Raw genomic sequence first — 13,749 nt, forward strand, 5'->3', positions numbered from 1 at the left:
CAAGCATCTGGAGTGTCAGAGTGGTTCCGGTTAGGAGTAGGAACTTGTTGAGCGAATATATATATATATATATATACGCCCTCTGCCCTCTTGTAACCACCCGCCACTGATGAAGGGACACCCTAGTTCCCGAAACGCGTTTGGCATTTTGACTCTTCCGAGGCTGTCACGCTGCTCGTTTACCTGCTTGCAAGGTGTTATTAAAAATACTTAAAGCAACATAGATTCCTCCTGTGGTCACTTCGCTTGGGATACCTGCAACTGTGTGATATATATATATATATGTATATATATATGTGTATATATATATATATATATATATATTCGCTCAACAAGTTAAAATTATATATATATTTATATATATATTACCTACTGGCGGTCGCCAGTAGGTATATATAGTTAGGATTTTTTCTCTATGGGTTTTTTGAAAATTCTATGTCTAATAACTTTGGCGTTTGTGGACGGAATTGGCTGAAATTTTCAGGAAAATGGCACATTTTGTTTCTGAGCAGCCCCTGAAAATTGGGGGGGGGTTCGTCCAGGGGGGGTCGAGAAAAAAGGGGGGTCCCAAAACGTGTTTTTAACATTGAGTTTTCCATAGGGCGGTTGGCCTCACTTTTAGCCCGAACGGCTGAATGGATTTGCACGAAACTTGGCAAAATTGTAGGGACTGGTAGCCCGATGTGCCTTTTGTAGGTCTCAATATATGTGCTACAGTGGATTTTGAGAAATTAACGTTTAAAAAAAGATATATATCTGTAACAGCGGACCGGGCAGCGCTCCAGGACGCGTACTTTTCGCGCAACGGAGCTTTGTGAAGCGAAGCTGATTGGTTCTCCGGCGTCTGTCAACATTCCAAACAGTCCGTAGCGGCCGCCATCTTGTCTCTCGGTAGGATCGAGAGACAAGAGGAGGCCAAAGCGAAGGGGCAAATGACCATAAGGGGGAATAGTAGATCCTCGCTGACCCCCTAGGTTTGATGTGGAGGTTTTAAAAGGGCCCCGCGGGGCAAAAAAAAAAAATAATAATAATAATCGAACGGCTGAATGGATTTGCACGAAACTTGGCAAAATTGTAGGGACTGGTAGCCCGATGTGCCTTTGCTAGGTCTCAATATATGTGCTTCAGTGGATTTTGAGAAATTAACGTTCAAAAAAAGATATATATCTGTAACAGCGCACCGCTTCGCGGAGATAAAATTATATCTGTATTACCTAGCTGTTGCTAACACCAGTTAGCGACGGCTAGTAGGAGATAGCGACCATCTTGGGCCCCACTTTGCATGTGAGTGATATTTATCACTAATGACATGCAAAGTGGACATGCCAAGATGTTAGCGACTGGAAACAGTCGCTAACATCGCTATCTCCTATTATCAACTTTTGGAAATATTCGAGATAAGCGCGAATATCTCCAAAAAGTAACAGCTGCCCTGAGCAGTTCTTAGCCATGTTATCCAATGGGAGGTGGATAACATGGCTAAGAGCATTAGCTCGGTAATGCATGAATATCGCTGAGTTTTCAGCGATATTAATGCATTGCGGTCGTTTTTTATCGTATTTGCGATAAACCTTGATAATAGCAAGGTTTATCTGCGATAATTTCTGACGGTAAAAAAATCTTTGCAATGCATCGTTAGGGATAAATATCGCTTAACTTTGGTAATATGCCCCAACGTCTGTTAACGTTCGATTCGAAGGAAATCAGGAAGTGTTGAAAAACATTGTCTGCGCCATCTTGTCTTTTTTCAAATGCCACACTTTTGTCGTGCACGGCAGCCATTTTAGATGCCTTGACCAGACCCACTCTGTGCACGCTGTCGATCCTTAGCATGGCTCCCCACCCTCGCAAGCATCTCACCCAGGCAGTGGTCACCCCCGCTCTCTGTCTTATGCATGGGTAATAAACCTCCCCCCATCTGCGCTGCTCTTCCCTGAGAATCACACCCTGTGCCCGCCCGACACCTCCCTTTCGCCCTATTCACTACCGCACCCTCTGACACTCCTTTTCCTCTATGTCCGATTGTCCAGGCCGGTCCTAGGCTATCAGCTAGCCCTGCAGATGTAGTTTATGGCCACAGCTGTAAAGAATCACCCCTCTTCAAAGGAGTTATAGTAGATCAAGGCCCACACTCGATGAGATCCGTCACAGCAGAAGCGTTGCTATTATCTGAAAACCATCCTGTATTGTGATTGGGGAGGGGACCGAGCGTGAAGCGGAAGATTCCAGGGATGACTCTTTGTACATCAAAGTTTTTACAATTATGTGTCACATTAAAAATATATAGCACTCCGACAAAGTAGTAAGATTATAAAACTTTAATAATTTATAAATATATACAAGAAAACAAAAATAGTAATAACATATAAAAAATTTTAGGGAAAAACAACGAAGTAGCGGTCGGCTGTGCGAATAGTCCCAACGCAGCACAACGTCCAGATTTCCGGCGTGGGGCGTCGCGGGGGGTGGGTCATCAGTAGCAAACTGTTGTGCGAATAGTTCCAAGGCAGCAGAACGCGCCGAAATCTAGATGAGACGAAAGTGATGTCTAGTAAGTTGCCACCCAGCAAATAACGGCGTGGGGCGTCACGGGGGGTGGGTCATCAGTAGCAAACTGTTGTGCGAATAGTTCCAAGGCAGCAGAACGATGGCACCAAGGTGATGTCCAGTAAGTTGCCGCACTGGTTTTGGTATCCTACAATGCTGCTCCGAATAACGGCGTGGGGCGCCCCGGGGGAGGCGGCGTGAACGGGCCTCTCCAGGTGGAGTGTCATCTGTTGTAGTGGGGCGCCCCTTTACCGTTTCAGTTGCCATTCCGTCCGTTTTTGGTCCACTGTGTCAAAAGCCGCAATTCAGCTGAGTTGCGCCCACTCTTGCGGTGCAGCGATAGGCGGCTGTCACAGTACTCTCAAAATGGCGGCAGGCTCTTTCCTTTTTAGGCCTGGTCCACTGAAATGGCCCTGGGACACCTTGGAAATCGGACGCTTGTCTGCTAGGTCTTGGACCCCATTCTCGAAAGCGTCCCCTCCGCCTTGAGAATTCATCAAAAGTTTTGGGGGCCCCGACTCCTGCAGGCTTCTGGTGGGGAGCGGCTGCCATGATTGCTCGCGGAATGACCACGACGGAGCTACGAGATGGTGGTGCTCTCATGCTGACGCCAGTTTAGTCTGAAACATCCAGAAACAAGGTGGGGCTTTCATCGTTTGGGAAAAAAAAAAAGTTTTCATCCAATGAAAAGTGTTGTTTTTAGGTCATATGATCAAGCCTTCCATCATTAGGAAACCAAAAGTAAAATGAACCAATGAAAAGTTTTATAAACAAGTCACATGACCTGTTATGCAGCATAGGGTATAAAATGCGGAGAAAATACGTTGGCACGTGAGGCGGCGTCAGTAGCGGACCGATGTGCGAATAGGCCGAAGGCAATACAACGCGCCAAGATCCGGATGGCACCGAGGTGGTGTCCAGCAAGTTGCAGCACTGGTGTGGCCATCCTACAATGCTGAAAGTCGGCGTGGGGCGCCCCGTTGGCCTGTGAGTTTGCGTCAGTAGCGGACCGATGTGCGAATAGGCCGAAGGCAGCACAACGCGCCAAGATCCGGATGGCACCGAGGTGGTGTCTAGTAAGTTGCCGCACTGGTGTGGCCATCCAACAATGCTGAAAGTCGGCGTGGGGCGCCCCGTTGGCCTGTGAGTTTGCGTCAGTAGCGGACCGATGTGCGAATAGGCCGAAGGCAGCACAACGCGCCAAGATACGGATGGCACCGAGGTGGTGTCTAGTAAGTTGCCGCACTGGTGTGGCCATCCTACAATGCTGAAAGTCGGCGTGGGGCGCCCCGTTGGCCTGTGAGATGGCGTCAGTAGCGGACCGATGTGTGAATGGGGCCGAAGGCAGTGCAACAATATTTTCGGAATAGAAGACACCACTAGGCGCTGAGATGCCAAGATCCGGATGGCACCGAGGTGGTGTCATAGTTGAGAGTTCTGAGCAGCGGTTGTAACACTGTCTGAAGCTTATTTGCAGCTGCTGCAGCTTCACTACGCGTCAAGATCCGGATGGCACCGAGGTGGTGTCTAGTAAGGTGCACTGGTGTGGCCATCCTACAATGCTGAAAGTCGGCGTGGGGCGCCCCGTTGGCCTGTGAGTTTGCGTCAGTAGCGGACCGATGTGCGAATAGGCCGAAGGCAGCACAACGCGCCAAGATCCGGATGGCACCGAGGTGGTGTCTAGTAAGTTGTCGCACTTCTGTGGCCATCCTACAATGTTGAAAGTCGGCGTGGGGCGCCCCGTTGGCCTGTGAGATGGCGTCAGTAGCGGACCGATGTGCGAATGGGGCCAAAGGCAGCGCAACAATATTTTCTGATTTGAAGACACCACAAGGCGCTGAGATGCCAAGATCCGGATGGCACAGGAGGTGGTGTCTAGCAAGTTGTGGCACTGGTGTGGCCATCGTACAATGGTAAAAGTCGGCGTGGGGCGCCCTGTTGGCCTGTGAGATGGTGTCAGTAGCGGACTGATGTGCGAATGGGGCCAAAGGCAGCGCAACAATATTTTCTGACTGACACCACAAGGCGCTGAGATGCCAAGATCCGGATGGCACCGAGGTGATGTCTAAGTTGCGGACTGATGTGCGAATGGGGCCAAAGGCAGCGTAACAATATTTTTTGTATGGAAGATACCACTAGGCGTTGAGATGCCAAGATTCGGATGGCACCGAGGTGATGTCTAGCAAGTTGCTGTACTGGTGTGGTCATCCTACAATGCTGAAACTCGGCGTGGGTCGCCCCATTAGCCTGTGAGATGGCGTCAGTAGCGGACCGATGTGCGAATAGGCCGAAGGCAGCACAACGCGCCAAGATCCGGATGTCACCGTGGTGGTTTCATAGTTGAGAGGCACTTCATCTGCAGTGGGGCGCCGAGATCCGGATGGCACCGAGGTGATGTCTAGCAAGTTGCTGTACTGGTGTGGTCATTCTACAATGCTGAAAGTCGGCGTGGGGCGCCCCATTAGCCTGTGAGATGGCGTCAGTAGCGGACTGATGTGCGAATGGGGCCAAAGGCAGCGCAACAATATTTTCTGAAGAGAAGACACCAAAAGGTGCTGACATTCCAAGATCCGGATGGCACCGAGGTGGTGTCTAGCAAGCTATGCAGTTGAGTTGTGTGCGCACTTGCGGCGAATAGGTCGAAGGCAGCATAACAATGTTTTCTGAATAGAAGACACCACAAGGCGTTGAGATTCGGTTACCACCAAGGTGATGTCTAGCAAGTTGCCGCACTGGTGTGGCCATCCTACAATACTGCTCCGAATAACGGCGTGGGGTGCCCGAAGGGGGGGGGAGCCGGCGTGAATGGGCCTTCCTAGGTGGAGGCTCGTCTGCTGTAGTGGGGCGCCCCTTTACCGTTTCAGTTGCCATTCAGCTGAGTTTCGGCTGCTCTTGATGCTACAGCGACAGGCGGCTGCAAGAGGACTCTCAAAATGGCGGCCTGTTCTTTGGATTTGGGCCTGGTCCACTAAAATGGCCCTGGGACACCTTAGAACTCGGACGCTCGATTTTTTTTTCCTTTCCTGTGCATGCAAAAAAAGGTAAATGCCCGGTACGTTACACGCTTCATCTGCCACGATGAACTCTCCAGAAGAACCGAAAAAAAATATAGTTGTGGTAACTATACCATGCATCGTCATATGGAGAGGTGGCACCAATTAATTATAGTGCTGCATAAAAGAGAGATTTGGAGGAGAACCCCTGACCTGCTAGTACATTCATCAAAGAAGTGGCACTGAGAGCTTCAGAGGCAAGGGAAACGGTCCCAAATATTTAGAAGAACTTTGGAAAGATTAAAATGACATGTTTAGATTGTGGCAAATTAATTTCATGTGGACAGATGAGTGTTACTCTAATAAATACAGCATATGAACATCATCATAGTCGATGGTTGGTAGAGACATTTTGACTATATCCTGGACCTGCCCGTCCTCGCCCAAAATGGCGCCGGAATAAATGGGACTCGTAACTCCTTGTTGTGTACTGGTTGCAGAACCTTGAAATAACGAGATACGTATGCAGTTTTGAAGCACATGGCGGGCGGGGACGAGAATTGATTGAATATTTCGACATCCCTATTGATATTAAGTTCTGATGTGTTATTGATTACTGTACTGTTGAAAGTTCGAATTAACGTCACCCATGGTACTTGCCCGCAAATGTATATCTAGATAATTTTATTGTAACTGGCCCTGTCGTATTTTAATTATAAAATGTACGTGCACCGATTCCGTAACTGTTAGACACCTTAGTTCTTGCAACCTAATGGCCCGCCCGTTACGTTCCTCTACAGTGTAAATGTCTATTCATCATATACGATTACAGTTTGCTCCGTGGCAGGCCCACGTGGTTATAGGCTCGTATTTGTATAATGAAATTTTCACAATAAAGGTTTTTAAAAGAAAACATGGTAGTAGTATATACATTGGTAAAGTTTTTAATAATAGTGACTGTTTTAGAATCATTAAAAGGCAAGTGAAATAAAGCAGACCAATTACATGAAGGGTAAAAGGTATAATACGAAGGAACGCAGTAAAGATAAATGGTCAAGGGCTGTTGTGTTTTCTATTCCTGCAACATAAAGTGATCGATAAGAATCTCATATTCAGGCGTATCGGCGACTAAGACAGCAGGTCGACCCTCTTTTGCTCAACGGCTCCGTCATGGGACGAAGAAACGCTCTTTTTCTCGAAAAAAGAATATATTTTACTTGCAGGACAGTTGTAAAATTTCCGGGAAAGTACATTAGCCTGGAACATTATAACATATATTTAAGAAAAAATAATGTTCGGAAGTAATGAAAAGCGTAATTTTTAGGTCATATGACCAAGCCTTTCATCATTACAATAAGAAAAGTAAAATGAACCAATGAAAAGTTTTATTAACAAGTCACATGACTTGTTATGCTTACGTTACGCGCTGCGCGCCCCGGATGACTTCCGGATGCGCTAACGCGGCGCGTCATATGACGCATTACGCGACAACGCAGGTACAGAATATAGTCAAAATGTCTCCACCAACCAGCGGTCGGAACACAACCCCTTTCAGCAGGCTAAATAGTTCTGTTAAATGACAACAGAAGGGACAGGCAACAAGAACCATCAGTCAAAGAGGGAAGGGCTAGTTCTTCTCTACCGGGTTACATTGGGGCGCTACCGGAACTGATCGAATTGGTAGTCTACAGTGTTTCTGGATGTTTCAGACTGAAGCTGGGGTTAGCATGAGAGCAGCACCATTTCGTAGCTCCGTCGTGGCCATTCCGCAACCAATCATGGCAGCCGCTCTTTATCGTTATTTTGGGCGGGGTGGGTGGCGGAGCCGAGCTGTTTTGCAGCCATCATTGTGTGGAGTTCAGTTCATCTCACTAGTTTTGTATTTGTCATGAGGGGTTGTTCCTAATGTTTCTATTTTAGCGAGGTCAAAAAGAGATCCCATTAGTGGCCTACTGATTTTGCTCGATTCCTTTTCTTTTTTTTTTACACGATTTTTCGTTATCTGCAAAGACTAAACAGAGTATTGCGACTCTGTGTTTGTTTGTAAATAGAGAATGAACCAAAGAGAACTAATTCTAAAACAGTAAATACTTGGATAACAATCAATCAAATGGAGAGAGAAGCAGGCACGACGGATTACAACGGGGGCAAAGGCCTGCGTTAACTACCTTTCACTATCTGCAAAGAGAGAGTACTCCTAATAGAAATGAGGGGGGGGGGGCACCATTCAAAGCAGATCAGTGTGCATAAACACGAAAATGTTTTCACTTACCACGTACTTGACATTCGACAGCTTATGATATTTGCTATTAAAAAACCATTGAAATTCACTGAAAAAACCATAGGTTATAGACCATATATAGTTAGGAATTAGCATTTACAAAACCTTGAAAATTCACTGAAAAAACCATAGGTTATAGACCATATATAGTTAGGAATTAGCATTTAAAAAACCTTATTTTACTCACACAAAACCATTGAAATTCCATATATAGTTAGTTGCACTAACTATATATCGCGCACCCGCAATCCACTGCTGATCATGTCACATATTACATCATTCATGACATGGTCAGTGACATCACTGATGACATCACTGATGACATCTCAAATGACATCACTGATGACATCACTGATGACATCTCAAATGACATCACTGATGACATCACTGATGACATCTCAAATGACATCACTGATGACATCTCATTTGACATTACTGATCACATCACTGATGACATCATTCATGTGATAATACGATGAACCTCTTCAGACTCTAATATAACCTTAGATACACTCAGTGTAAACAGACACTCATAGACTGTCACTCATCCATGGAGTTACTCAGACACTTAGTCAGTCATGCAAAGAATCAATCACACCTCCATTTCCTCAACTATACAGTTATACACACCTTACTTATTCAAACATATACTAAAACATATTTACTCACTTATACAATCCTGGATACAAGTTCACAATGATCCATACAGCCACTCACACATTCACTGGCTCTTATGCACAGTTATTTATATATGTCAACTCTCACATGTACTGTGTTTTACATATGTACTTACTTTGACATGTAGCACTGAGATATCCATTCACTCACCAATACACTCATGCACACAGTCAACCGCCCATACAGCTGTTTCCACATGCACTTTTGAACCCATACATCTAGTCAATCAACTGCTCACACATCTATGCAGAGAGTCATACACCTCCCAGCCACCCAGACACACACTCAGTCTCCCATACAAATGCTTGGGCAACCAATCAATAACCCATACAGTTAATCATATAGCTAATGATCAACACATGCAGCAGTTTACAGAACAACAGACATAATGATGCACAAATTAAGACAGTTTAGTCACTAACCCATGCACTCAGTGAGACACATTTAATCAGTCACTCATACAGTCAGCCATGCCCCTACTAAATCCTTCATCAAGACACTTATACATCCACTCATTCTTCAATATGTAAGACATATTTTAACTTTACAGAATTATACAGTCACTGGATGTAGTCATCAGTGATGTCATCAGTGATGTCATTTGAGATGTCATCAGTGATGTCATCAGTGATGTCACTGACCATGTCATGAATGATGTAATATGTGACATGATCAGCAGTGGATTGCGGGTGCGCGATATATAGTTAGTGCAACTAACTATATATGGAATTTCAATGGTTTTGTGTGAGTAAAATAAGGTTTTTTAAATGCTAATTCCTAACTATATATGGTCTATAACCTATGGTTTTTTCAGTGAATTTTCAAGGTTTTGTAAATGCTAATTCCTAACTATATATGGTCTTTAACCTATGGTTTTTTCAGTGAATATATATATATATATATATATATATATATATATATATATATATAATTTTAAAATAATTAAAATAATTCAGTCAAGAATACAGTACTTTTTAACCTTAAGTGCACATGGCATGCTTCCAGTGCAATAAAGAAACCAGGTCCAGATCAAGCAACACCCCATAGCTTCTATTACAAGTGCCTACATATTTCCGGGGCAGGTTATGTGATTTACCAGTGCCAATGTAATTACGAGGCACAAAGGAACACTGGAGACCCACTGTTTTTCAGGGACATATTTCAGAAGCTAAAATCTCCAGGAGAAATACCGAGTGCGAAATACGAAATAACCAGAAGACTTGGGATCGTAACTACTGATTACCAAAGTAATTCCTCATTTCTTAGAGGACTCTCACTGTCCAACAGGTAATACCGAGTAAAGCTGCCTCCTCAAACTCCTGATGCCTCCAGCATCAGTAAATCTGGACACATGGGCATACTTACCAAGTAATGCACTAGGGCAAAGTGACCCAATCAGTCAAGGAATCAGCATCCTCTGGATTATTTATCTGGAATAGTCATTGGTCCACTTTGCCGATCTCAGCTGAGAAACTGATTCATAAACAGCATAGTGACTTGCTCACCTTCCTCAGGAACATCTTTTACAATGCTAGGAGTGTCACTGGATTGTACATAGTCAAACCACTCTATTTAAAGGGGTTTTATATTAACACCATTCTTATTCATGATCTACACCGGGCCATGCATGCGATCAGTCAACAGCTAGATGGTTCTGTTCTATGACCCTTCTTGTATTTTGAGGGTGAAAAGGGGAACACTGTATTCATTGGTTGAGTCATTGAGTCATTTAAGGAGTGGCTTTCACACAGGTAGGTATGCAAGATTATTCAAGTAACACTTGCATCATTACTTACAAAGATGGCTATGTATTAACTGAAGTTGAAAATAGCCACTGTGGCTCAATTTATGACACAGTCATTTTATTTAACCTTGATTCACAATAACATGCTAATGTGGCATTAAAATCAGTAAAGAAAAGACACAAAAAAGTTTACCTCTTCCAAAACACTGTTCACCATTGGGCTGAGAACCTCTGCTTTCTTTTTACTCTGTTAGAATGAAGTGCATATAGATTAATAAGGGATTACATAGCACATTTCCAATTGATTATCCATATTTGAAATAGCAACCCTGCCTAAATTGTTCTTTTTGGCTTTGGAAAGCATGTTAGTGGTATTCTGTCAGATGCACATTTGAATAGCACATCTTTGGGAGGTCTAAATTAATGAAATAAGGGTGATCTGATGGAATATTGACGGCCATTTGATTTGTCATGGGAGGGACAACCAATTAAACACTTGCTTGGAGATGGATGCCTCTGAGTGAGCCTATGAGAAAAGTCTTTCACTGTATATAAAGCCTAATCCCCCCTGTTTTTCACCAAACTGCATTCCTAGGTTTTTAAAGTTCTTTAAAAAGGATTATAATGGGCAGAGGACATACTAGTGTAAAGCAAAGAAGTGGGTCACAAAATAAGACAAGTGACCTATATTGATGGAACTAGACCTACAGCCAGGAAATGTCAGGAATAATACCCAGACTTAAACCTTAGGTGCCAGCAGACAACTCGCATGAACAAACTTGCATGAAAGGTGTGCAGCACAATCTAGCTTATAAAAAGGTTTTTAATTAGGAAGGGCTACAAATTACAGGCAGTCACAGAAAAATGCACACCTTCTGTTCGCCATTGTTTTTTAATCATTGGGTACCTATTCATTCACATACACACAGCTATCCCTTAAACAAATTGGGATAACGACTATCCCTAAAAATTCATTTTATTTGGAATCTGTGCTGAAAAGGTAATTGAATGAAAAAGGTGATTATACATGTTGGGAGAGGCAGAATTTCTGAGACAACATTTTTAAAGAACATAGATGACAATGATAGCATCTTATAGCCATGTATGTGCTGACATCATATATATCTTAAGCTTTTCTAAATAGTGAACACTATTGGAAAATCTTCCTCTTTCTGCTCTCTTTAGATGAGAAAGTCAAACAAAGTTGTCAGCAATGGTACAAGATCTAAACATGTGGACCAAGACCCACTTTAGATATAGACATGTGGGAGGCAATAGAAAGAACAAAACTATAGGAGCATCATTTCAGTTGACAATCAGTGACAAAGGGAAGCACATTTACATTTACAAGAAACATTCCCAGCTGCTCTCCGCATCTCTAAGTGGGTAACTTGAAGCAATTCACCTGCTTTCCTGAAATATATCGACATGGAAACAGTTGGTAAACCAATAGCTCTGGCCTTGGCGAGCTGGTACGAGGTTTTAATTGCTTTTATTTATAGTAAGCTTACACCACAAACATTTAAAGGACTAAAAAAATAAAATATTCGGCCACTTAAATGTGCCCGCTGTATGCTTGCAATAATAATTTAACATGTTTAAAACTCCACTGACGTGGCTGTTTTAATGGTGCAGCTTTTATTAAACAACGCAGCTTTCAGTTGTACCATGCATTTTGGAATTATTATATACGAGACTAAAGCACCACCTAACCAAGCACTCAACTCGAAAGGTAGCTGCAATGTTACAATAACAACAATAATATAAAGGAGAGAGAAAACCAATCACTATGAAGGCATAAAAAAACCACACTTTGAACCAATTTTGTCAGTCAAGAGAAGAAACAATTTTTAGGAGGACATGAACAGGCTTTGTGTGCAATCACTCTAAATGAAGAGAGGCAGTGGGTAAAGTGGGCCGATTCAAAATGTGAATGACAATTTAACAGACCAACAGATGAAGCTCATTGACCAAAATAGCCCCTACTTATGTACATTATGTATACATATTTTGGAAAATGAATAGTGTGCTGTCAATAGACAGGGAGCTGCCTTATGCAAATCAGTCTTGTTACTGCTCCAATAGGAATAGTCCAGCCTCACCTGCTAAGCTAGATCTCCTCCAGATAGGAACACCAGCAACTACAGATATGTTCAGCAGAATCCTATAGCACAGTGAACACGGAACCTGTGTCCAGGCATACCCGACTCACCTAGAGCATCATAATGAATATAAAAGACATATCATAGGGATAATCTCTATGGAGATACCCGAACTGACAGATATAGCACTGGAAACCTGGAACACTGTCACCAAAATGTTTGTTTTGGAGAGCCATCTCCTGGATAAAATTCCATTATAGGTGAGTTGTAGAATGTAGAAAGTGTTGAGATTGGAGGAGTTCCAATTGGAGGATGTCCAATGACATGACATGTTTCACCCTGCTGCAGTAAGATAACAATTAAATCTGCACCTTCTTAGATACTTATACCTCAGGCACAACATTTATAAGTAAAATATAGGAATAGTGATACAGCTGTGCCAGAATGCACACCATTAGTGTGCTGGGTACAGGAGGAACCGCTCAGACGATAAGTTATATTGGTTATTTATAACACACTTAACTTATGCATACTTCCCCGAAGGTCTAGAGAAACTGAGAGAAACGTGGGAAAGGAATATAAGCTCATTTGACAACAGCAACTGTGAGAAGGAGTAGGTTCTGTCCTGTGACTCCAGTTCTGTAGTAGGGGTATCTCTGTTATAGTCATAATCTAGTGAATAGTCCCGCCCATGTGCGTGGACCCCGGAGCAATCAAAAATAATCTCTTAAATTGTCAAAACATGCAGAACTGCACAGACACTTAAGAGAGAATTTAAAGACAGATAATGCAGCCTATATCCACAGGCTACACTGTCCAGTACTTCATCTAGAAATTCCACCAAAATCCACAAACAGCACAGCCTGTCCAGATTTTTCTACAGAGAAAAACCTTGCCTTTAACAGCAAAACCCTCTGGAATGATAGAGAGGAAGAAGTGGACAGATAAGCCCCATAGGCTGCCATTATGTGGCTCAGAAAAGGATACTGTGCCTTTAAGAGAACTTTCCAGAAGTCTCACAGTATCCCAGAATGCACTGCAGGTCCCTTTTACTTTGAGTTCTTTTTGAAGGCGTAACACGCCACACCTGTAGCATTTCTTACATGAATATCTCTCTCCACTGGGGAGGAGGGTGGGCGCTTATGACTATAACAGAGATACCCCTACTACAGAACTGGAGTTAGAGGACAGAAACTACTCCTTCTGTTGTAGTAGGGGATCTCTGTGTATAGTCATAATCTAGTGAATAGAATGGCAAGCCCATCCCCACACCAAAGCGGTGGTGGAGAAAAGAGAAATAACACCACTACTGTGCTAACAGATTACGCAGCGAAGCCTCCCCAACCTGAGCGTCTGACCTGGCATCAGTGTCCAGACAGTAATGCTTAGCAAAGGTATGGACCG

The 13,749-nt window shown here is 43.5% G+C and overlaps 1 protein-coding gene across 1 annotated transcript in view; it reads right to left on the reverse strand.

The window, feature by feature from the left end:
- Positions 1-13,749, reverse strand: part of FAM114A1 (family with sequence similarity 114 member A1) — a 271,172-nt gene that overhangs the window by 13,386 nt on the left and 244,037 nt on the right. The window contains exon 13 of the mRNA XM_078678335.1: positions 10,437-10,490. Within this exon, the coding sequence (XP_078534461.1) occupies positions 10,437-10,490 (54 nt within the window). The remainder of the gene's footprint in view (positions 1-10,436; positions 10,491-13,749) is intronic.

The sequence above is a fragment of the Lissotriton helveticus genome, chromosome 2_2 (assembly GCF_964261635.1).
Source record: "Lissotriton helveticus chromosome 2_2, aLisHel1.1, whole genome shotgun sequence".
NCBI classification, from domain to species: Eukaryota; Metazoa; Chordata; class Amphibia; order Caudata; family Salamandridae; genus Lissotriton; species Lissotriton helveticus.